This window comes from Dipteris shenzhenensis, chromosome 28, assembly GCF_047967505.1.
Source record: "Dipteris shenzhenensis isolate YYH24624 ecotype China chromosome 28, Dip_SZ_1.0, whole genome shotgun sequence".
In the NCBI taxonomy this organism is placed as follows: domain Eukaryota; kingdom Viridiplantae; phylum Streptophyta; class Polypodiopsida; order Gleicheniales; family Dipteridaceae; genus Dipteris; species Dipteris shenzhenensis.
The window spans coordinates 19,219,871-19,245,174 of record NC_141623.1 but is presented as its reverse complement, the minus strand read 5'-3'; the positions used below and the strand labels follow the sequence as shown (position 1 = coordinate 19,245,174).

Genomic DNA, 25,304 nt, shown 5'->3' with positions numbered 1-25,304 from the left:
AACTAGAGTCTCAAATATAGATGAATTTCATTAAAGTCATTATGCATTACAAACTTGCAAGAGTATAATTTGCCAAAACTCAACTAGGAGGCTACGAAGTTTGTAAAGAATTCTCGGGTCCAACATTAGTAAATGGATGGGGAAGGGGCTCACGATCCTCACGTCCAAGCTCAGTAGTTTGAGGGGTTGGATGAGGGGCCTCATGTCCAAGTTCATGTCCAAGTTAAGTGGATTGTGAAGGCATTTGAGGTTGGGCCTCATGGTCCTTTAGTCCTGTCAAAGAGCCTCATCCCACTCTGGAATGAGGTCCTCCATCACTTTTGAGCTTTGTCCCTCATCTAATTTCTTAGAGCTTTCCTCCTTGGTGCTTTTCTCTTGTGGTAACGAGGACACAAGTTGTGTGTTATATATTATGTTATGTATAAATTTTAAATGTGTCAATAATGTACTTGCCTCCACTATATCTCCTGACAAAAAAGCCTCCAAAATGTACTTGTTGTTTATAAGGACCCTCCATCCAAAAGAGTGGGCATCGTATTGTTGTGGTGTCTGTAAACCATCCAGTCACTTGTAAGCATAAAATTATTCTAATTAATTTTAAAAAAGTACTGAGAGGGCAAAGATTTTATGTGTTACATCCAAATGCAATAGTTCAATTGCTCCCAACTTAAATGAATTTTTTTCGCAAAAATTGATTGCAAAAGATGGTCTCGTCAGACCACTACAAGTTGCATATGCAACTATGAACAACTTTCTACAAAATAAATAATTTATTTTGAAGAAAAATTACGATACTTATTTTATGCATTCAGAAATTCACTTACAGATCACGATCTCTGGATGAGTATCTATAACTGAATTGAAGTAGAAGCATCATTTGATGGTGGATGGATACATGCTAAGCTCCAATGTCGCCTTCATTTGTTGACAAATGCGGTAAAGATTAGCATTTGTGGATTGAAAATAACAATCTAGCTCCTTATGCAATGTACTTACTAAGAGATGATAATTAGTGTCACAGATTCAAAATTGCAATCTATGAACCACTTCGCAAGCTGATCCACCAACTCCCTCGGATCCCTCATTTTGAAGAAGATAGCTAGGTCCACAATATGAACCATACCTTGAATCTCCTCATGTAACTTTTTTTTCAGTAAGCTAGAAATCAACAGAGGAATTCAGAAGAGTGTTCAAAATAAGTGGTTGTCTAAATCGATATATAAAAAGAAAAACCTACCTGAGTCTTGCAAGGATAATTGTATCAATAACTTGTCTTGCTCTATCTGTGACTGCTTTGACACAATATTCTATTAGGATAAACCCTTTGATTGACTCTGCATCTGCGAAACTTATCCTTACAGCAGGTCCCAGTGTATGTAGATGCTCGAGAACATGTAGCTCTAGCTTTGTAGTATCTAGATTAGTGGACGAGGTACAAAGACGCTTGGTTTCATTATATTTATTCCTTTGCACCTCCACAAAGTCTATTTTTGCTCTTGTTTTTTATTCCATGAGTCACTTGAGTGTCTTCCTCTATAGCCACCTCATCTTGTTTTGGTGCTCGAGTAGGTGGTATAAGCAAAATTCTCTCATCTTCATGTTTGTCATATCTATAGCCTTCAGGAGTTTGTTGTATCTCCATCTCACCATCTTTAAAGTGGTGATATCTTTTGCCATGATTGTCACCCTATGGCTGTGGGCTGCAAGAAGAAATGTATCTTGGAAAAACTCTATGAAAAAGTCCTCGGCAGCTACCTACAATGCCCAAATAGCTGTTCTTTGCCGCTGGTATCCAAGGCCTATATGGTAAGTTTCTGGTCTCTTTCAGGTATGATAGTGAATAAGTGTGAAGATAGTGGAAGGGGGAAAGCTAGTATAGGCTAATCGTTAGGAAATCATAGATGGTGTAGGTTGTAAGTGTAGGAGGATCTCATATGGGACATAATGATCCCTCTTTCAAGATTTTCATCCAATATAATTTGGAATTATCGTTATAGAGGATGCTCAAATTTATTGCAGAAAATGCCTCACAGCAAAGAAATAATGAGGAAAGCAATTATGTGGTAACATATTTCTGTATTGCAAAATAGCATCATTACAGGATCAGGGCCTTGTGTATGGCCCATATAAATCCTAAGAAAAGATTTGATATTGTGGATGCCTTAGATCAAGCACCGGCATGGTTACTCTTCCATGAAGCACGTATTGCTTTCAAGTACAAGCAAAAGAGAGTGAACCTTTCTTCACCTTGTGGGGCTTATGAACACTACATTTTAGGAGCGGGGGGAAATGCCTTGCCTTTCATACTTGACATTTCCCAAAATAATGTCAAATTCCTCTTAACGACTGCAAGGTTGTCCAAAGATGTTCTCTTACACGTGAGATGTCAACATGTGACACTCAACATCATGCGATGTCCAGGCATCAGTTTACCTGTTTTCATATCATAGGTATGCAGAAATGCATTCATTTGTGATCGCAATGGTTTTGGCATTGCTACATAATTGCTACAAATGTAACCATGGCATCAAGAAATTGGAGTTAATCAATTGGAAACTTGCATCCTTTACTTGTAATTACCAAAATATGCTTTATTTTGTACAATAAATTAAGGAATTTCATCTCAATCATTGTTTTTCGGCAGCTCATATTTCTTAGATACATCTTATGCATTCACAATGTTATTTCATGCTTCTAGGCCTTTATACTATAAGCTCCACCTTTTCCTTTGGCAAATGCTACATCCTATGCCAATGGATATTTATCCATGCACGCAGCAGACGACCTTCAAGTCATGACAATTGTGCATATAGGTTTGATAGGTTGCCATACTTTGTTAGTTTTATGATCCTTTGGCAAATCCTACATCCTATGCCAATGGATGTTTATCCATGCACACAGCAGATGACCTTCAAGTCATGACAGTTATGCATATAGGTTTGACAGGTTGCCATACCTTGTCAATTTTATGAGCCTTATCTTTAGCCAAGCAAAGTATTATACTTAATGTGAGGATTTCAGGGACTCCAAAAATATAGTTTACTTCAGGGAGTCTGGGGAGTCCAAAAAATAAACCAAACATCTTCGATTTCTCAAAACTTGAGAGATCGCTCCCACCTTGCACGCTTTGAAAATGCCAGAAGAGATTCACATCCTTGAAGATTCTCATTGACTGCTTTTTATTGTGCATAATTGATCACAATGAACTTGAACTAGATGAGGTAAGGAATCCTAGCGCCTCTATTATGTTTGCAAGCGGCATCTATAAAATTTGTTTGTAAGATAGTAAGTAATAAGATAAATGTACAAAATGCATGAACTAAAAAGATCATAGGTAAAGATACTTACAAATTACACTACTCTCCACCTTTACTGAGTGCTCATCCTCCAAGTGATAACATTAAACAATAGTGATAGAAAAGGGAACCAATAGGTATGAGAAAGAGCATACATCAATTGAAATGCATGGCAAACAATCCATAGGCTACAAGACCACTTGCTTGGAAGCAATATTTGATAGATTTGTCTAGAATTTGTGGTACTCCAAAAGCCACAGCAAGTGTGAGGGTTGCATGCTTATTTGATGCATGACAATGTAACATGATGTGATGCATGATAATGCAACATGATATAATGCATGAGTATCCTACATGAGAGGATCCAACAAGATATGATGCATGACGATGCTACATGACATTTGCATCTTTTAGGAAGTAGACTCGAGAGTCTTAAAGATGAGACTCAAAATGTGATTTCATTAAATCCTCGTAACAAATGTACATACAAAAAATTCCCCTTTTATTACTATTTCGCAAGTTTAGAGTAAGGCTCGTCTCTTCAATGGGCCACATACTCAACTACCCATCACAACCAAACACCTAAAGTTGATGCTTTGCTTCATTATGTATAAGCCTCTCCAATGGGGTTTCTACCATCATCTTCTAAGTAGCATGTGTCAAAATGGCACAAAAAAGTGCAATCTCAAGCATGCAAACACCCAAATTGAGAAATCTTCTAACTAACATGTGCCAAAATGGCAGAAAAAGTGCAATCTCGGGCATGAAACCACCCAAACTGAAATGTTTACGGCATCAAAGAAAAAACTCACGATTTTTGTGATAATCCGACCAAGGGAAAGCACATTGGATTGTGGAGTATATCTGCCTTGTTGGGACAAAAAATGTAACTCTGGTGCAAGCCAATGTTTTTAAGCATGGTCTAGCTCACAATGGAGAATCCATCGTGCCAAATCCTTATTAGTCTCTTCTTGCAACCACATTCATTTTCTTGAAGGCCTTTCTATGGTCCTCTAAAATTTCTTGTTCCATTCAATCATTGATTCCAACTCGCCATTCACCATTTGAAGTACAATCGAGCAAGATGTTGCCAGGGTGCAAGTCTATATGGAATCATTGGGCCTGATCCAAGCATGCTAGTCTAGGAGAGCGTGGATTAAAGGGTTCAGATTGGCACAAAAGAATTTAATTTTCTGTACCACGTCTCTTAAGCCTTTGATTGCATCCTCTAGCTTGCCTCTACCTGTGCCCCATCTTTGATCCTTCCCTCAAGTGCGCATCAACGTAACGCTTGAAGAACCTTCATTAAATGCCAACTTGAGGGAAAAACTGAAAAAAGACCCTAGCATTGAAGTATGCTGTGCTGGTCCAAAGGGGCTCCTTTCATATAGTAGCAACAATAACTCGGACGAGGATAGGGTGTGCTATTTGCATAGCCACCTCTCTTCATGCTTTTCGTCTACAAGTAACGGCATGGCCCTAGTATTGCTTGCCAATATACCATGTGTTGTAATAGAACAGGGAAGCCTATTAGATGAACCCAATAAATAGTCATGTATGTTCTTGATCCGATTTTTTCACCTGGAAAGGTGTCTTTCTCTATGATGAATGTCATGAAGTAACATTTCTTGTGTGAATAGCTCGTTGCTATAGCTTTTGCGCATCATGTCCAAGCACCTTCCCTTTCAAGAGTCAAGACTACAATGCCCTCTTTCATCTTGCTCAGCTTCCTACTCTACCATCCCAAACATTAATGCTGAGCTCTTCTCCCAACTCTCAATGAAGAGCATCAAAGGACTTTAGTTTTATGCGAAGGCCATATTGCATCCCATTGTTCCATCTATGATGCATCTAGATCACTTGCAAATGTTGGTCTTGCGGCACATAATTGCCTTAACAACTCGAGATTCAACCCAAAGCAATTTGCAATGCTAACAAATCCACAAGTGTGGGCATTTGCATCTAACATTGTCTGTAACCTTGGTCTCCAAATTATACAAACTATATATGCTCTCTATTGTGACTTCCATCTCTCTCTTGTGCATGCCATTTATCTACTCTCAGAACCGTTCTCAAAGCATCTAGTTAACTAGCATGTGTTCTACCATTGTTAATTCAACACGCTTGTGCTTAAAGCCAAAGTAGCCTTTCATCTCGCAGAAAAAAATGTGTGAAAGTTTGCAATCGCATACAATATGGTATAGACAAAATCCCTAACTTGTGGTATACAACATATAGTGCATGATACATAATGCACGTATTAGTGCAACTTCTGGTGTACTACAAGAATGCATATACAAAATCCATGCATTAGTGCAACTTGTGGTGTACAACATTTAGTGTATGATACTGAATGCATGATTTAAAAATGACAAAAACCACCTCCCCCTTATAGAGAGTCCAAGGGCTTGGCCTCAGGTATAGTCCCACCCGACCCCATCGCCTTGTGAGTATAGGGACCAGGTACCATTCCCTCTACCAAGCCTTGGGTGGGGTTTAGGAGGAGAAAAAAATTACCTCTCAAGTCCAAAGCAATGAAAATGGACCACAGGCTTCTTATGAAGACGTGATGATAAGAGCTCGTTGTTGTTACCAGCAATAATGGCTTTATTGCTAATGGTAAAGTTACCATGGACGTTGGTAATGGTAATGTTGTCGAAATAGTGGATCCTCTATCTCGGTAATAGGAATACCACCACCATCTTATTTCCCCGCCACTTTCATCCCGAACAGTATCGCCTTTAACAACCGTAATAAACAATCCATGCTAAGGCTATAGCCTTGTTTCATCCTAGTAATTTCTTGCTCTTATTTAAAAAAACTAGGTCTATCAAATCTTCCAATAGAGAAAAATGGCATTGGATGCAAGTGAATTTACAATGTCAAATGGAAATCAAGATGGTATTGTTGACAAGTACAAAGTTAGACATGTATGTACCATGAGGAAACTCTTGCACACGGTGTAAAAATTATAATTGTCAAAACAATCATTGCTCTAGCATCAAAATTGAATTGGCATATACATAAAATGGATGTGAAAAATGGTTTCCTAGATGAAAAAGTCTATATGCAACAATCATACAATTATGTTGTCAAAGGCAAAGAACAAAAGTGTGTAGATTGCTCAAATCCTTGTATGGTTTGACGTCATCACTCAAGGTGTGGAATGCCAACATCCATAATCACTTTATCAATATGGGAATTTTATCATTAGACATAGATCCTTCCTTGTGTATCAAGAAGATACCTCTTGTTGTTTCTTATGTGGATGATTTGATCATCACACGATCCAATGGTCAACTTATATAGAAGTCTAAACTTTTTATGAAAATTTCTAAAGAAAATCGACACGAAATTTTATTGCTATATTCACCTCCATTACCACAATGGAGAACTTTGATGAATTTGCCATGCTATTTTTCCACTAATGCCTCGAAATCCTTGTTATGCATGTTTCCTCAACTATCAACACGTACACACCTTAAAAAAGGAAAAGGTCTCCGTTCTCAAAGTACCTCCAACTATAGGACTTCAAATTTGTGCATCTAGGATGGCTAGTACCACAACATTCCTACGATCTCATCATAGCTCAAGAGATTGCCAAAGCCACGAAGAGACAATTGTTTGTCAAAGACACCAAATCACGGAAGCTTTTAAAACGACCATCACCAAGAAAACTATGCATACACCTTAAAGACTTCCACAACCAAACCTCCCTCAATCAATCCCACAGTTTTAGCATTCCTTGATCCTTCACATGCAGAGGCAAATCAGATGGATACTATTTATCTCTGCACTGCTTAATAATGACATTTCAACAAAGCCAATTTAAAATGTACGATGCCATAACAAAATTTCATTTTACTCCAATGCTTTTCTTTAGCGCGTGAGAGAAGCACCTAATGTCTCATTTCTTGCATTTCACACATTGTACATACTGTTTCAAACATTTTCATCTTCAGAAGACATTAATGAGCTTTAACCTCTCTTTCTCAATACAAAGACGCACATGTATCAAGAGGTGTGGATCTAGACAAAGAGACACGTGCACCCACAAGAGATGCTAATAAAACCATCACTCAACCACCCATGTATTCAATTCAATCCACTATACACTCATACTTTGCGACTGTCAGCAACATGAGTTGGGATACCTTGCCCAAGGACTGTATCTTAGCATTGGCTGCTTTTATTACTCATTTTTAAAATATATACAAAGAGAGATGAACGAGAGAGAAACTGACCCTTGAAATGTGTAAACATTGAAGGCTACCTAATCACTCATGCTAAATTACTTTTCCATCAGTTTTCACAATCGCCTCTCCCATTAACAATTTATATTAAGTCAAATTTATCAACCCATACAACACCAACTCAATGAACCCTTGGCATAAGCCTGCAATAGAGGCTATCAAATCATTCAAGCACCACATATCACACTGGTGTTGTACAGTAGATCCTTGACCTTCGAACTTACCGAAAGCCTTCTTGAGTCACAGTTGACGTCACTGGCTGGAAACTTATCACTTATGTCATACTCTTATGTCATACTTTGTGCACAGAAGAGAAAGGGGAGCTACAATATTTCAGGCGGTGGGAGTGATCACTAAAAATAGCCCTCAGCATGGAATTCTCCAAAACACGTATTAGCTGGCCCTTGACGCTCTTGCTGTTATCACTGAGGATCCTAACCCCAGTGTTTGTACAACATATAAATTATGGGAAACACAAATAATCCCATTTTCAGAATCAGAGCGCCTTTGGAACTGAATTTTATACCACTTTGCGATATTCACTGACTGCAGCTTTGATACTATACAGGGATGTACCCAAGAATTCTGAAAATGAAGAAGACTCTAAGATTCTCTAGTCACATTACGTAGCACTAACTCTTTTGAAGCATCATCAACTTCACAAGTTGGAATCTGAGCTTGCTTTTTTTGCTCTCTTTGTATCCTCTTTTTTAATGCTCTCCTACCCACAAAGCCAGGAGGGCGCTGAGTAAAGTTATCTGTTCCTCTGTAATTATGCCAGCGCTTGTATTGTTGTGGACTGCTGAAGAAAGGCCTTAGACTAGAAGCAGATGTACATTGCACAGAACAACACCCTTGCAATTGACATGCACATTCTTCACAAGATCTGCACATCCATGTTAAGCATGAAACTGCTTGCATCAAAAGACAATAACACGACCTTGACTGTAGCTAAAACAAGCAAGCAGTGTATTTTTTCACTCCAATTTGTAGCGCTAGAAAAATACACCCTCGGTATTCTCTTCTTCACCCACCCGCCACCAATTCCCACCACCAACACATACACACACACAACACACATAAACAAGTGACTGATGATAATTTATTCTCAGCAGGAGAGCTTACAAAAACAGCCGATTGCAGTCCAAGTTTGCACAGTTCCGGTGTCGAATGCTTGACACAGGACATTCACATGTACTGCATCTACCAAAACTAGGCTCATCGGCACACAACCGACCCTCTTTGTCCATTCTGCCAAGATTCATGTCTTCTATCCTTTCCTTAGAATTATCCAAACACATTTTATAAGCTCCTGGTAGCACAGAAAGGCGAGAGTCGAAAACAAAAAGATTTCCCAGCCAATTTTCAGCATCTTCTTCAGCTAAGTAGCGAGCAACACCTCCCTTCAGAGTATACAGATTTTTGAAGCCTTTTTGTCTGCACAGAAACACAATAAGGTACAATCTTTACACCTCTGCACATCAGTCATAGGTTCCTTCTCAGTATATCAATTATAAAACTTCTATTCATGTAGAAGACTAGATAGCAAAGAAATACAGGAAGCTACAAAACTATTCAATTCATGCGATCAGCCACCTAAGTTCAGCGCAAAAATGTGAACAAATAATGAAGTTGATACCAAGCTGATTGCTTCATTCATGCTTATGCTTTAACACTTGCAAAAGTGACTTTTATCCTGTGACAGTTAGCTCGGATGAATAATGTAGTTTCCCTTACAGTTTACAAGAGGACTCTCTCTCCCTCTCTCTCTCTCTCTCTCACACACAGGAGGCATCTGCTCAGGACACATAGGCGAGATCAGGGTGTACAGCCAGACTCCACTCAGAGCAGAATCTCGACTTTTTCAGCCAGACAGCACGGACCAGCAGGTCCTAGGGAGACGGTGAAGCCAAGGACCAGAGCGAGAGACACATCAAACTCAACAGCGGATTGAGGCATAGATCAGGCTTGGAGAACTTCCCTCCATGTTCACGTCACGGGCATCTGCAGCCCATGGCATGCTATGGACAGATGGCACACCAGACAGCCACCATGTAGCAGGGTCAGCTGACAAACAGACAGACCCGACCCTGATCAGGACACTGCAAGGGCCTGGTCGGGACAGTCCCTAACCTGGTTGGTTCATTTCCAGAGCCCTGGGGGCCTATAAAAGGCAGCCCTCAGGCCCTCATTCTTCATCCAACATTCTAGGGCTGGATCAAGGCAGTTCTACCCCAGCCGCGGCAGATCAGGGTGGATCAGGCCAGAACAGGACAGCAGCTCCCATCCCACAATCCTCTACTGTCTTCAGTCAGGCCTGGCTCAACAACGAACAGCAGCAACAGGGCAGCATCAGAGACGCCCCTTTCCTCCAGCACTTTGCAGTCTTCTACAGTGAAGGATATCTTCCATACAGTACTTTCTCCATTCTTTTGCGGTGAAGAATCCTCCTTCCATATATATTTATTCTCCATTTACTAACAGTAGTACTCAGCCCTCTGGGCAACCATAAATACAGTTATTTTACCTCTCCAGAGGCCCCCTATATTCCCCCGCAGAACTTGCACTCACCCCACCACTTTCACCTGCGTTTATGAGTGCATCTTCTATCAGCTCTATCTCTACATTCAGTCAGCAGTTAGTAGAAGAGAGACTGAGTGAGTCTTCTCCCTACTACATCCATATCGAGATAGTGAGGTTCATTCGGGGACAGCCATTGACGAGATGAGTGGCAGTTGGCACATCCAACCCCAAGGTGGAGAGGCCACAGTTTCCACAGCCCCTTAACTTCCAGCACCCACAGCCGCAGAGTCCCTCATGACAGCTTCTGCCACGGTAGCCATGATGCAAGATGAAGATGCAAACACAGCAATCAGAGAGCCTCTTCGCATGCATGCTACTGCTCCAAGAGATGCGGGAGGATCATGAGCAGGTCACCAGAGAGCGTGAAAGGATAGCTCCAGAGGCCAAGGAAGAGCGCGAACGAGAGGCTCAAGAGGCCGAAGAGCTCAATCAGCGCGCAGCTGAGAAGGTGAAGGAAGAACGGCATCGTCTTCTCCTCAGTTCTCTACTACATGGAAGCGAGAAAAAAGAGATAGTAGCACAGCCCGTCAAAGTGTCATTCACCGGGAAGCTCAAATTTCTATGGCATGATGGTAATGTTAGAATTATTGATAAATTCTAGGCAGTGACCAATGTAAAGTCAATAAGTGGGTTAGGGACACTTTTCCCTCATTTAGGGGTTTTTCCCCCTAACCACAATTAGTTCACTAACTACGGTTAGTGAAGGATAAGGTTTGTCACTTAGACAAAACCTTATCCCCCTTTGTATTCTTCTTACTCTATTCTATTGCACATTCGATGTTCCTCTCACTCTCTCAGGCTTCCTGCTCTCCCTCTCCCATTTTCTATCATTTGGTAGCAGAGTAGCTTTCCTTCCCGGACCTACTCCCTAGCTCCCGTGCCATTCGTCCATACAACTTCATCATCAAGCCTGCAGCAAATCGTTCGTACAACGTACGGACTATCAGTCCGTACTCTTACGCCATACGTGCAAACTACAGCAACACCAGCCGTACATCTCTGTGCTCATCGTCCATACAAGTGTACGAATTTCGTACAGTCAGTTCCGTACAGATTTGTACCTGTCAGTTTGCATCAGCCGTACTGCTCCATACAACTGTGCAGTACTGTTCCATACACCTGCGATGTATTCCATACACTTGTAGTCAGAATTTCCGTACAGCTCATGTGCTACATTCCGTACAGCAGCTCTGCAGCACCTTACTGTCAACCCGTACATCCGTACAAGCGTACGGATTTTGTCCGTACAAGCGCCGTACAATCGTACGACTGTTTCTGTCCAGCGCTTGTCAATCCGTACAGATCAGTACATTGTAGGCATTCTTGCAGGTTTTTTCTTTGGCAGGCATCAGGTAGCCATTGTTTGGCTTGTATTCTAGGAGCACGATTTGGGCATTTTATTCTCTTGCAGACTTTGCATTGGTTTGCAAATGTTCAAAAATTTTGGGGCTTTTGCAATTGGATTGCAATTTTGTAGTGGAAGAGCAGTTTGGGAGCTTTGCAGGCTTTTTGGACTCAGTTTGAGTCACATTTGAGAATTTGGGAATTTTTTGCAGATATTTTACTCTGGTGCATTTTGAGCCATTGTTTGGCTGAGGATTCAAGCAGGTGCATTTTGAGATTGTGGGTGTGCTCATTTGGACACATTGGCAGTAGAATTTAGTTCTTTTGCAAATAAATTGCAAATTGGGGCTTTCAGTCAATTTGCCCCTTTTTGAGTTGCAATTTCTTGCAAAATTTGGGGCTTTTTGCTTTACACTGCAATTTCTTGCATTTTTGGGGCTTTCAAGCAATTTGCCCTCCTTTGGATGCAATTTCCCTAAAGAAATTGGGGCTTTTGGCATTCTGATGCAATTTGGCAATGTACAAGCATTTTGGGACTGTTGCAGGCAATTTTGAGTGACATTGGAGAGCATTTGCAAGATAATTAAAGTGCATTCTGAGCCTTTGATAGGCTGTGACAGTATTTGTCACTGTGGGCAGATTTTTCTTTGCAGATTTTACTTGTGCATTTCAAATCCCAGAAAGGGATTTTACTTGGTCAGTTTGCTGTATTTTTTGAGATTATCTGATGAAAATGGCTCAGAACAACCCCAATGAGGTGTTCGAAGTTCTCACATAGGAGGATAAGTTGGATGGCACCAACTACTCCTTGTGGAGTTTCATGGTTCGCAATATCTTGGTTAGCAGACATCTTTGGGATTATGTCGATGGAGATGAAGCAAGACCAGATACAGCGACTACACCTGTCACTCCTACAGCTGGAGGCAAGGGTAGAGGTGCAAATGCAACACAAGTAGTTGGAGCAGCCACTCCAGGAGCTCCCACAGCAGAGCAAAAAAGATGGGACTCTAGAGATGCACAAGCTCTTTCAGTAATTTCTCTTTCGATCAAGAGGTTCATTTCGGTCATGCAAGACATCTATGGCAGCTTGGGAGATACTAGAGAATATGTTTGCAACAAGAAATGATGCCAGGGTTTCCTTTCTAAAGCGAGAACTTTCCTATACGCATATGGAGGAGGGAGATTCCATGAATTCTCACCTCAGAAAGCTTCAGGACTTGAGGGAACAATTGCTGAATATTGATGGAGTCATTCCGGATTCAGAGATGATCACCACCACTCTGAACTCTCTTCCTGAGTCCTATCTCGGTTTCCACACCTCGCTGAATTTGTCATTGAGGGGGGACAGCAATCCTCTCTCTTTTCATGAGTTGGTAGGACTTATGTCGCAGGAGGAGCAAACTCGCAGAAATATGGCAACCCGGGCTGGCGAGCATGCTATGCTCTCTAAGTTCAAGCCCAAGGGTAAAGGGCAGCAAAAGCCACATGCAAATCAGCCGACAAATCAGCATAAGGCTGATTTAGGACAGCCCTCTTGTAAGGCAAAGGGTGAAACAATTAAGCAGAAAAAGAAGGGCACCTGTCATTATTGCAAGAAGCCAGGTCATTATATTGGAGAATGCAAGAAGCGCATAGCCAAAGAGAAGAAAAGGGATTCCGGTATGGCTGTGTCAGATGCATCGGTTCCACATTCTCATGATGGGGGAGATGTTGCAACCAACTTTGTGGAAGAGAACTATGCCTTTCTGTCTCGCACTTCAGATTTTTCAGTGGGTAGTTCAGATGCTACAGCCACTGATGATGATGACCCACATGCTTTCTTGACTTGCAGTTATGATCCTTCAAAGGATGCATGCTCTCTTAGTGTCGATGAGACACTTTATACTTGGTATTTTGACAGTGGTGCTTCAAAGCACATCACTTCCAAGAAGAGTCTGTTTGTATCTCTGTATCCTCCACCCACCAAAAAGAAGGTGACTTGTGCGAATAATTCTTCTTATTCAATGTGTGGAGTGGGAGACATTATTCTCACATTCACTGATGGCACAGATTTCAGAATTTCAGATGTTCTTTATGTGCCAGAGATAAAGAAGAATTGGCTTTCAGTGTCCTCACTCAATAGAGGAGGATTTCAGGTTGGTTTTTATGATGACAAGTGTGCAGTCAGAGACAAAGAGAATGACTATGCTTTGATGTTGTCTAACACTTTGTATCGAGGTCTTTTTCAGCTTGATCTATATGAAAAAAGATCCGATCTTGCATTATCAGTTAGCACTCCCACTGCTGCGATGCAGAATGTGGAGTTAGGGCATGCCAGGTATGGGCACATGAGCTATGGCAGCTTAATGACACTTCAGAGGCATGATATGGTTGATGCATTGCCTCCTTTGGAGTCGGCTCCTCCTCATGCATGTGAAGGTTGCATCCTTGGTAAGATGCATAGACTTCCCTTCAAGAAGGATGGTGCAATGAAAACTACACGAAAATTACAGATTATTTACAGTGATGTCTACGGTCCCATGAGAACACCTGCTTTTGCTATTTTGTTACATTCATAGATGACTTCACCAACTACACTTGGGTCTATGGTCTCAAGGCAAAATCAAAAAGTGTTTATGCATTTCAAACACTTTGTGGCTATGGTTGAGAATGAGATAGGACTCAAGGTGTAAACACTTCACACAAATCGAGGGAGGGAGTATATGTCTCATAAATTTGAGACATTTTTGAAGGAGAAAGGCATCACGCATCAATGTACAGTGAGGCTTACACCTCAACAGAATGGCAAAGCTGAGCGGAAGAATTGCACTGCCATGGAGATGGATAGATGCATGCTCACAAGTAAGAAGTTGCCTCACAGGTTTTGGCTTGAAGGCCTCATGTGTGCCAACTATATTTTGAATCGGGCTCCTACAAAGGCTTTGAAGACAATCACTCCCTATGAGGCATGGCATGGGAGAAAGCCTTCAGTGGACCATTTCAGAGTTTTTGATTGTGTTACATATGCCCACGTGCCTATGGAGTTTAGACACAAGTTGTCAGATAAGGCACTCAAATGCATTTTTGTGGGATATAGTTCACAAAGCAAAGGCTATCGTCTCTGCAATCCTGCTACACGCAAGATTTTTGTTAGTAGAGATGTTATATTCTCTGAAGATTCAGCACATACACACGTTGAATTTCAGATTCCAGCTTCTTCAAATGATGTGTTTGAGGGGATGCTTCCTATCGCATTTGGTTCCCCCGCTAAAACTCGGAATTTACAGCAACCCCAATTCAGCCACCGGCTGATTTGGTACCACCTCAGGGTGTGGATGAAGTTGTCAAGCAAGAGATTCAAGAGATACACGCAGCCAAAACAGTCCCGAATTGGTTGCTTCAGACTCTCAGGCTTGAGGCTCCATTGCCTGGCAGGACTCGTAGTGTAGTAAGGCACACAAGGGGGGCTCTTTCAGTTGAGACAGCTTATGCAGGGACTCTTCTTGATGAAGAGGAGCTTGACTCTTTCAAAGAAGAAAAGGATAATGTGCATTGGATGCAGGCCATGCACAATGAGTTGCAGTCCATAGAGAAAAATCAGACTTGGGCTGTTGTGGATTTGCCACCAGGTAAGCATGCCATCGGTACAAAATGGGTTTTCAAGGTCAAACAGAACCCCGATGGGTCCATTGACAGGTACAAAGCAAGACTGGTTGCCAAAGGATATGCTCAGAAAAAGGGCATTGATTATGAGGAGACATTTGCTCCTACATCCAGAATGATAACCATCAGAACTGTTATTGGCATGGCTGCACATTTGGATTGGAAAGTCCATTAGTTGGACATAAAAACAACTTTTTTAAATGGAGACTGGTTGGAAGAGGTGTACATGAAACCACCTCCAGGCTTCACGGTATCAGATGATGCACGTTAAGGTATGCAAGCTGAATAAAGCTTTATATGGGCTGAAACAAGCTCCCCATGCTTGGTATGCAAACATAGATGCCTTTCTATCCAGCAAGGGTTTCAGCAATAGTCCAACTGAAAGCACCCTCTACATCAAGAAGGATGGGGGGGAAATCTTGGTCATCATTCTTTATGTAGATGATCTACTGCTCACAAGGCCAAATGGTGATAAAACTACAGATTTCAACGCTGAATTGAGAGCCACTTTTGACATATCAGATTTGGGCATGTTACATTATTATTTGGGGATCCAATTCATTCAAGAGAGAAGTGGTATCATTATGTCTCAATCCAAGTATGTTCAAAAACTCTTGGATAGATTTAAGATGCAAGATTGCAAGCCTACAATCTCGACTCTTTTGAGCTCCTGCGAGCCCTCTCCCTCCCTCCCGCAGCCTCTACCCCCCTAGCTCACCCCCGCCTCGGCCGCCCTCACCCACTTGCCTCTCCACCCTCACCCCCTCGCCCTCCGCCTCACCCCCGCCTCGGCCGCCTCCACCCCTTGCCTCTCCGCCCTCACCCCCTCGCCCCTCCGCCTCACCCCGTACCCTCGCTGCGCCCTCACCCCCTCGCCTCTCCGCCCTCACCCCCCTCGCCCCTCCGCCTTACCCCGCCCCCTCGCTACGCCTCACCCCCCCTCGCCTCTCCGCCTCACCCCGCCCCCTCGCTTCGCCCTCCCCCACCCCCTCGCTTCGCCCGCCCCCTCGCTTTGCTCTCCCCCGCCCCCCGCTTCACCCCGCCCCCTCGCTACGCCTGCCCCCCGCCCCTCTCGCCCTTCCGCCCCGCCCCTTCGCCCCTCCCGCCCTTCTGTCCCGCCCCCTCCCGCCCTCCCGCCCCGCCCCACCCCAGCCGTCCCCCGCCCTCGCCTCTTCACCCCACCCGCCCTCCATCCTCAGCCCCCACCCCCGCCACCTCCGCCTCCCGGCCTCCCGCCCTCCAACCTTCCCGCCCTCCGCCTCCGCCTCCGCTTCCCCCACCCGACTCACGTCGCCCCGTTTCGCCTCACCCGTCTTCATCACACCCAGGCTCCACCCCCCCGATCTATCCCCCCCCCTTTTTTGGGTAGCAGCCTCTTCTTCATCGGAGGTCTTGCAGTTAGTCTTGGCGGTATGGTGGCTCCCTGCCCGGAACCGGAGGCCCAGTCGGACCCTCCCTCTCCAGATGCCTACCGCGTTATCTTGACAGAGCAACAATCCTCTCGGGTTCAGGAGGTTGCCAATGACTTTGCCGTTACCTCTGTCTATGGCAGAGTCATTGGACATTCCCCCTCCAGATCAGCCATCAGGGACTGGCTCCAGTCCACTCTCATGCTAGAGGACGGCCACATTGATAAGGTAGCCCTTATGGGAAGGGGCATCTTCTGGCTCAAACTCTCCAATGTGAAAGCTGCGAGCAACCTGATTGCTAGTTCCCCCACTTCTGTGGATGGAAAGATCATTATGATAGTCCCTTGGTACCGTGGATTCAGTGCAGCGGATTTTGATGCTCGGTTCCGCGTACCTCGCCATCCAGTGACGCTAGTTTTTCCAGGTCTTGCTGCTGAGCTGTGGCCGATTGTCAGGGACCTGGGCTCCCACTTTGGCTGGGTTATGCATGACACTTTCGCCGACGCGGTGACTACGGCAGGAGCCCCCTGAGTCCGTGTGGCTGTGGCGGACCCTGCGACTCTCCCGGCAGTGATCGAGATCGTGACAGATGCCGGCAGCATCACCCAGAGCATGGTAGTCACAGGACAGCCAGGCCAGTGCCTGAGGTGTCACGGCTTTGGGCACCTGGCTGCTATTTGTCCACGATTCTCCAGTTCCTCTCGGCCCCCCCCGCCCCCGCCCCCTCTCCCTCCGCCCCCTCCCCCCCCTCCAGGCAGCCACGTCAGGAGGAGCAGAGGCAGCCGGAGTCCGGTCCAGAGTTAGCTAGCGGTTGGACTGAGGTCAGAAGAAAAAGAGGAAAGAATAAGAAGATTTCCGAAAAAGGCAAGGAGGCAGAGGTTACCTAACCTGCAGCAGCACCTCAGAGACCTGACAGGCAGCCGCCCCAGGGTCCTGGGAGAGCTTCTTCTTCGACGGTAGCCCGCCCTCCACAGCCTCAGGTCCCCCTCTCTTCCGCTCCCCAGTCCCCTTCCACTCAGTCCCAGCCCCTTCCCCAGTCGCACCCCCCTCTTCCCGACCTGCAGCTTCAGCCCCCGCCTCTTCCTCTTCACTCTCCTCTTCCTTCTCAGCCCCAGTCCCAGGTGCAGCCCCATCCCCCCCCCCCGCCTCTCTCAGCTCTCCTGCAGTGTCAGCTGTACCGATGGTTCCTCAGCCGCGGGCAGCCCCCACTCCCCCTCCTCCACCCCCCCCGCTAGTCGCCTCCGTGGAGTCTGAGTTGCCTACCCCCCAGCCACCTCCCCCTTCCCCTCCACAGGCAGGACACCCTGAATCTACACCACCACTGGAGCAGTCTTCCCTATCCGCTAGCCCCTCAGTTGCAGACTCTGGTGGGCCTCAGCTTCAGGAGAGAGAGCTTCCTCGCGACTTTTACAGATCTGGCCCCTGGGACTACTTGGATGTGGCCGACCTTGGGACCTTCCCTGCTTGTCTCGACATCAGTATCTTCCTGCTCCGCAAAGGGGCGGATGGGAAGATCGCAGCCTTGGCCCCGAGGGATGGCCCTAGCTTTGCTTTCACATTCCTCAACGACGACACCGAGACTTGGACAGACGACTCAGTCTGGGAGGCTCTCAGAGAGCAGACGCACGCTCAGGTTTGCTCCTGGATAGGCCCGTCCGGTGGACAGCTTCTCGAGACTCAGTGGTCCGAGGGTGACGCACGCCTGCGGTGGCGTTGCGCCGCCAAACGCTTCAGATTGATTGTGATCCTCAGGCCCCCTCTGTCGTGGCCCCTCCCCCAGGATGTCAGAGCCTGGACCCCTCAGAAACTCCGAGCCTTCTACGGGATGACTACTTCAGAGATCTCGAGTTGGCTCGAGAAAGCATTTGTTCATGGCACCAAAGGCCTCTCGCCTTTGCTAAAGGTGTTGAAGAACGGGCAGGACGACCCCGCCTCCCCCTCCAAACCTTCTCATAAGCGTCAGCGCCTCCACTCCGAAATGTCAGCTTCTTCATCGACATCTGCCGCGAGCAGATAGTTGTTCGCAGCCTACCAGTCCTCACCATGAGCCTACACCTTGTCTCCTGGAATGTGAAAAGGTGTCTCCTGGAATGTGAACGGGTTTCATTCTTCTGGCACCCGTGGTCCTAGGAAGCTCATTTTGAGACAGGAACTTTAGCCAGCAGTGATTGGTCGCTTGGGAGCACAAGCTTTCTGTGGCTCATTCCCGTAGCTGCGGGAAGATTCTCCCTGGACGCTCTCACACTTATTGGGAGCCCTCGATCGGCGCACAGGGGAGGAGTGGCGGTGTCTGTACTTCCGTGTGCGAGCAGTTAGCCCAGGGAGTTTTTGGTCATGGCACGTTAATCCCAAGCCGTGCCCTTTGGGTAGGCCTGGAGTTGGAGGGTTCCAGAATAGGAATCCTCAACATCTATGGTCCCACAGACCTCCGATGCACCCTCTTTTATGCTATATTTCATGCTCGCTCCTGTGTTTTGGGGCAGCAAACTGTGGTTTGCTGTTTCAAGAGAGGGGTATGTCACGGGGGCGTGAAATTCTAGGTACTTTAATGTACTACAAGACCGTGACAACTTTGGTTTTAAAAGTCCAAGCGTGGGCTTAATAATGTGTAATTAAACGCGGCATGGTGCCTAGCACATAAGCGTAATTAATCCCTAGGCCCAAAGGCATTCCAAGGAATTAAAAGAGTGGTTGTTGGGAAATGATGACGTGGCATTTTTAATGGGCCCCCTAGAGGGCCATGTACCTTCAATGGCCCCCCCTAGAGTTCCAGGTGGCTCTAGTGCCTTCTACATGCTCCTTTGCCATTCCTGGACCTTCCTGGGCCTTCTAAACTTCACATGTGTGGTTTTCTCTCTCATCTTCTCCCTTTGTTGAGATTTTGGACTGGTTTTTCAGCCTCCTTCAGCTGAATTCCGTTTTTCTTCATAACTCCTCACCCTTTTGGATTCCTCGACTTCCGTTTGGCCCGATGGCTTCCCCTCTGCCTCCCCTTCGTAGTGATATGCTTTTCCCTCCGTGCGTTTGGTAGAACGGGCAGAGCTGAGCACTTCTTTTCCTGGTCGAATTTGCAAAAGTGGCTTTTTCTGGACCTTTTTTCTTCTACCGCCTCCTGGGCCTCTCCTCTTGCAAAGCTACAGCTTTCGGTTGAATTTCGAGTGGTTCGACGCGCTGGTTGACTGGTTTTTCTCAGTTTTGGAGGACTTTCCGGCGATGAAACTTCTCCAAAACCTTCTCAATGCATTCCTCTCTGAAGCACGCTTCTTTTGAGCCCAAGAACTCCCACTTCTTCGCGACAGAAGTGCTTCTTTTCGCATTTTTCAGTGGAATTCTTGCTGGTCGGCTCTTGTAAATGCTCTTTCTTCATGCCTTTGCACTCCTCCTTGGCTGAGAATGCAATTGGGCATTGGCTACTATGTCCTCTTGGCGATTGAGGACTTGGTTCGAGTCTTTAGGGCTTGGTGAGTTGTGATTTTGCTACTGCAATTTCTTTTTGCCATAAGCTATTGGTTGGCCTCGTGTGCCGCCTCTTTCTTGGCTCACAGGTGCCCAGGCAGTGCTACATGAGTCATTCTTTGGTTGGGTACTTTGCTGATTTTATTTTGGAGCTTTGAAAAGCTTTGTGAATGCCATCTGGAAACCACTCAAAGAGAGTGCAGCTGGGGTGCAGTAAGATTGCATCTGGACAGCCAATGGAATTGCACTCGGAAAAGAGAATGCCTTTGGGTTGAGCCTATGGGTTAAGTGCACTTATGTGATGGTGTTATATGCTTGAAAGCCTTGCGAAGGCTTAGTGAATTGGGGCTGCGTGCTCAGTTGCAGGGAAGGTCTCCCAGATGCAACTTGTAATCATTTCACTGTGAAATATAAAGAAATACTGAAAGGGGCGCCACGGTGTTTGGGGCCAATCGGGTGCACTTGTCTATGTCTGTTGAGCAGGGGCATTCTAGCCTCCATCCCTTTTTCAGTGGTTTTGTTTGTGAACAAATGGGTAAATGCCAAATGGTGATCATGCAATGGTTAATGGTTGTGATATATGCTTTGTGAGCTGTAAATAAGTGCTGAAGTGATTAAAGGTTTAGTTCCACTGCCCTCTGAGTGATTAGAGGCCGGTTTCACAGGGCCTCTTCTTCGAGCATACTTCGCAGGGCCTTCAGTGGCGCTACTCACCACCTCTCTGACTGTTCATTCACACTCGCCTGATCCCTCCGTGAGAGAGAGCTTTACTTTTTTGTTACCTTTTGGGCTGCATCCGATTTGTGAACGCAGCCCGTCAGTTGCAAAGCTGACCTCATGTATCTTGTTTTCGAAGTAATATAATTAGCACTGTTTTTTCGGAAAAAAAAAAAAAAGATTGCAAGCCTATAGCTACTCCCATGGAGCCAGGGCTGAGGCTTACAATGTATGACGCAGGAGAATCTGTAGATGCTACACTCTACAGTCAGACCGTTGGATGCCTCATATATCTGTGCAATACATGGCCCGATATTCAATTTGCAATATCTCAGGTGAGCAGGTATATGCACAGCCCAAAGACAACACATTGGCAAGCTGTAAAACGCATCTTCAGTTACTTGCAAGGCACAAAGTCTTATGGCTTGATGTTTCCCAGGGGGGGTGACTTGCAGATGCATGCTTACAGTGATTCAGATTGGGCTGGAGACTATGACACTAGGCAGTCCACAAGTGGTAATTGTTTCTTTTTGGGCAAAGCTTGCATTTCTTGGCTGAGCAAGAAGCAATCTACTGTGGCTACTTCCTCATGTGAAGCTGAGTACAGGGCAGCTTTCACAGCGACAGTTGAATGTGTTTGGCTACGTTGTTTGCTTGCTGATCTTCATCTTTCATTGGAGAGTCCTCCAATTCTCACTGATAGTCAGAGCGCTATAGCAGTGGCAAAGAATCCTGTGTTTCATGCTCGCACGAAGCACATTGAGGTTCACTATCACTATGTCAGAGAGAAGTTGCATACAAGAGAGATCAGTATGATCTATGTGTCAACACATGACAATGTTGCAGACATCTTCACCAAAGCACTTCCACGTGAGAAGTTTGAGGCATTTCGCAGTGCCCTAAACTTATCTCCCTTTAGTGATTGATCATTTCCTTGTACATGGCATTGGCACTGCAGGGGGGTGTTAGAATTATTGATAGATTCTAGGCAATGACCAATGTAAAGTCAATAAGTGGGTTAGGGGCACTTTTCCCTCATTTAGAGGTTTTTCCCCCTAAGCACAGTTAGTTCACTAACTACGATTAGGATCCCTTTTCGACCACTTTGGTACAAAGATCAGTTTTTCTAGCAGCTTCCATCCTCAGTCTGATGGCCCAACAAAGATCTACAAGCACTTGGCTTTCGACGTTCTGAAATATTATGTTGCAGATGCACAGTCCCAATGGAAGCATTCTCTCCAAGAGATACTGAATGACACCAATTCCACCAAAGTGGGTAAGACTCCCTACGAAGCAGCCTTCGGCAAGAAGTTCAAGTCCCTTCTCAGAAGGTATACGAGGCCAATCATGTGCAGAATCATACACTCAGATCGCATTTCAGCATATGCCTTGTATGATTCTGCATATGGCCTTGTATGGCCATATGCAGATTATCCCCACCTCTTTTCAACATATGCGGAGGCTTTTCACCTACCCTAGTTCTAATATCAACAAAAGGGGATGTCATGGGCATATGCAACCTGTGGCATGTACGGATAGATGCCATGCCAAAAAACTACCACATGGCCATTCACGTGCAGTGCCAGACAGCCACCACGTGGTAGGTTGCCATGGGGCAGGGCCAGCTGACAGACAGACAGACCCGACCATGGCCTGGACATTGCAAGGGCCTGGTCGGGATAGTCCCTAACCTGGTCGATTCATTTCCAGGCCATGGGGGCCTATAAAAGGCAGCCCTCAGGCAGTCATTCTTCATCCACATTCTAGGGCAACAGTTCTACCTTCAGCCAACAACAGCAGCTCAGAATGGATCAAGCCAGGACAGGGCAGCAGCAAAGCATCTCCCATCACATAATCCCCTACTGTCTTCAGTCAGGCCCGGCTCAACACCAAACAGCAGTAGCAACGCAGCATCAGAGCCGCCCCTTCTCCAGTAGTTCGCGGTCTTCTACAGTGAAGGATATCGTCCTTCCGTACAGTGCTTTCTCCATAGTGAAGGATCTTCCTTCAATACAATATTTATTCTCCGTTTATTTACAGTTTTACTCATCCTTTTGGGCAACCATAAATACAGTTTTTTAGCTCTTCGGAGGCCCCCTATATTCCCCCTCAGATCTTGTACTCACCCCACCGCTTCTATCAGTTCTATCTCTACATTCAGTCAATAGTTAGTAGGAGAGAGAGTGAGTCTGTCTTCTCCCTGCTACACTTTACCAGACCGGGGGTGACAATGGTGCTTGTCCAACGCAAGGGCCATAGCTAGGAGACTGCAGCAGTGCCCTATCACATGTTTTATGCAACCAGAACCTTGTACACCGTAGGGCTTCCCCCAGACCTAAGAGCCTCCAAAGGATCATCAGAGTGATGTCACACTGCAGCTTTTTATCCTTTCAGCTGATTGTATCAAGTTCTTTTAGTTATAGACCCTTCAGTCTTTTAAAGACTCTTCATAAACTTACTTACTTTCTTTCTTTCTCTCTCTTTGCTGCTCTCTCCATGCATACACGAATGTGTGTGCATCGATGCATATTTCTTGACATACTTTGTGTGTGTGTGTGTGCGTGCGAGCGCGTGCGAGTGTGTGTATGCGCGCACCCGAGTGTAAGCTCATCTAGAACCACGAAAGCTTTACATTCAATGGACCTTAGGTGAGGAAGGCATGCGTTGGGGTTGCTATTGTCGGGTTGGCACCAAGTATATATCCCCATCATCTCATAAACTTAATCAATGCTCTTATAACCAAACACATCTATATCATGTTCTATTTGTTGAACTGAGGGCATGCATGTGTGGAAATGCATGGTAAACCCAACCTTCAAGCTCTCCTACACCACCCTAGTGAGGTGGCCCTAGAACTGCAGCACCCTGGCATGTTGGACAATAGGTGCCCTTTCATGCCATCCACCAAGGCCAGTGGCGGGAAGAGTCCCCAATATATTGGGACAAGTCAATGACTCTGAAGAAAGAGAGTTATGCCTTGCTTGGGTGAAGATCAGAGACCAACAAGCACTAATACTGTTTGATCCAGGAGCAATGGATAATTTTATCTTCAAGGATCTAGCCCTCAGATTGGGTATCAGAACCGGAGAATTGGACAAGGCCCTACATGCCGATCAAATATTTCATGGGGACCGGTGCCTCTTACTCTCTTCGTTGGGAAGCTCCATTGCATGTACAAAATTATGTAGACCAGGAAGACTTTTTCATTTCGCCTCTCAAGAATCATGATGTTGTACTTGGTATGCCTTAGTTTCATCATAGGGGAGTGAAGTTATCCCTCCCAGAAAAGGGTATTGGATTTTGTATATTAAGGAAAAGCCCACAGGATTGTTGTGAATTCAAGAACTTCGAAATCATCAACTTTTTGCCAATAGCAAGAAAAGTGAATTCTTTTTGGAAGAGATCCATTATCTGGGGCATATAATATCCAAGAATGGGATACAGATGGATCCTGCAAAGATCCGAGCCATCCAAGAATGGCATGAGCTGAAAACTATGCATGAAGTCCATAGTTTTTTGGGACTTTGCTCCTATTACAGGAGATTCATCAAGCATTTTGCTGATATCGCAACTCCATTACATGACCTTACTAAGAAAAATGCAGCCTTTACATGGGGAATATCACAGAAGAAAGCATTCAATACACTCAAGGAGAAGTTGACTACAGAGCCTATTCTTGTAGTCCCGGATCTTTATCAACCTTTTGATGTTGATTGTGATGCCTGTGGAGGGTGTGTTGGGGCTGCATTACATCAGAATGGACATGTAGTAGCATACGAGAGCCGAAGATTGCGTGATGCTGAAAGATATCTAGGAATCTATGAAAAAGAATTGTTGGCTGTAGTTCATGCTGTGAACACATGGAAGCACTATGTTTTGGGTGCAGATTTTACTGTTAAAACAGATCAGCAAAGTTTGAGATATTTTCTAACTCATACAAAACTTTCTGAGAAGCATATGAAATGGGCAAATATGTTGTCAATGTATCATTTCCAGATTGTCCATACCCCAGGAATTCGGAATAGAGTGGCAGATGCCTTGTCCCGAAGACCCCAGGTCAATAATGTGACTATTGCCTATCATCAGGACCTGGAAGGCATGAGGGAGCAATATGCTAATGATGCAGATTTTGGCGAGATTCTCCAGCAAATGCAAGAGGGGTAGTCCACTAGTGCCATGCACCTCCCTATGCTGGACATAGAGGAATTACAGCAACAACTCTAGCACCAGAGAGGTATTTCTTTTGGCCAAGGATGCAGAAAGATATACATCAGGTTACTGAATGCCTTACGTGTCAGAAAGTGAAGTATGATAGACGCAAGGCACCTGGCCTACTTATGACTCTTCCCGTGCCTCAGGCATCGTGGGAAAGTATTACAATGGACTTTATTTTTTATTTGCCAAGATCCAAGTCAAGGAATGATGGGATTTGGACTATCATTGATAGATTCAGCAAGCAAGCTCATTTCATTCCAATTCGTAAAACCATAAAGGCAGATCATATGGCTAAGCTTTTCATGGTGCAGATTTTTAAGTACCATGGTATGCCTAAGTCCATTGTTAGTGATCGAGATTCCAGAATGACCAGTCTATTCTGGAGAGCT

General features: G+C 45.0%; 1 protein-coding gene across 1 annotated transcript in view; it reads right to left on the bottom strand.

Moving 5' to 3' along the window:
- Window positions 1–7,582: 7,582 nt before the first annotated feature.
- Window positions 7,583–25,304, bottom strand: part of LOC147883279 (Rhodanese/Cell cycle control phosphatase superfamily protein) — a 59,324-nt gene continuing 41,602 nt past the window's right edge. The window contains exons 7-8 of the mRNA XM_087399727.1: window positions 8,675–8,986; window positions 7,583–8,435 (exon numbers count right to left, since the gene is read on the bottom strand). Coding sequence (XP_087255853.1) covers window positions 8,153–8,435; window positions 8,675–8,986 — 595 coding nt within the window. The 3' untranslated portion in view covers window positions 7,583–8,152. The remainder of the gene's footprint in view (window positions 8,436–8,674; window positions 8,987–25,304) is intronic.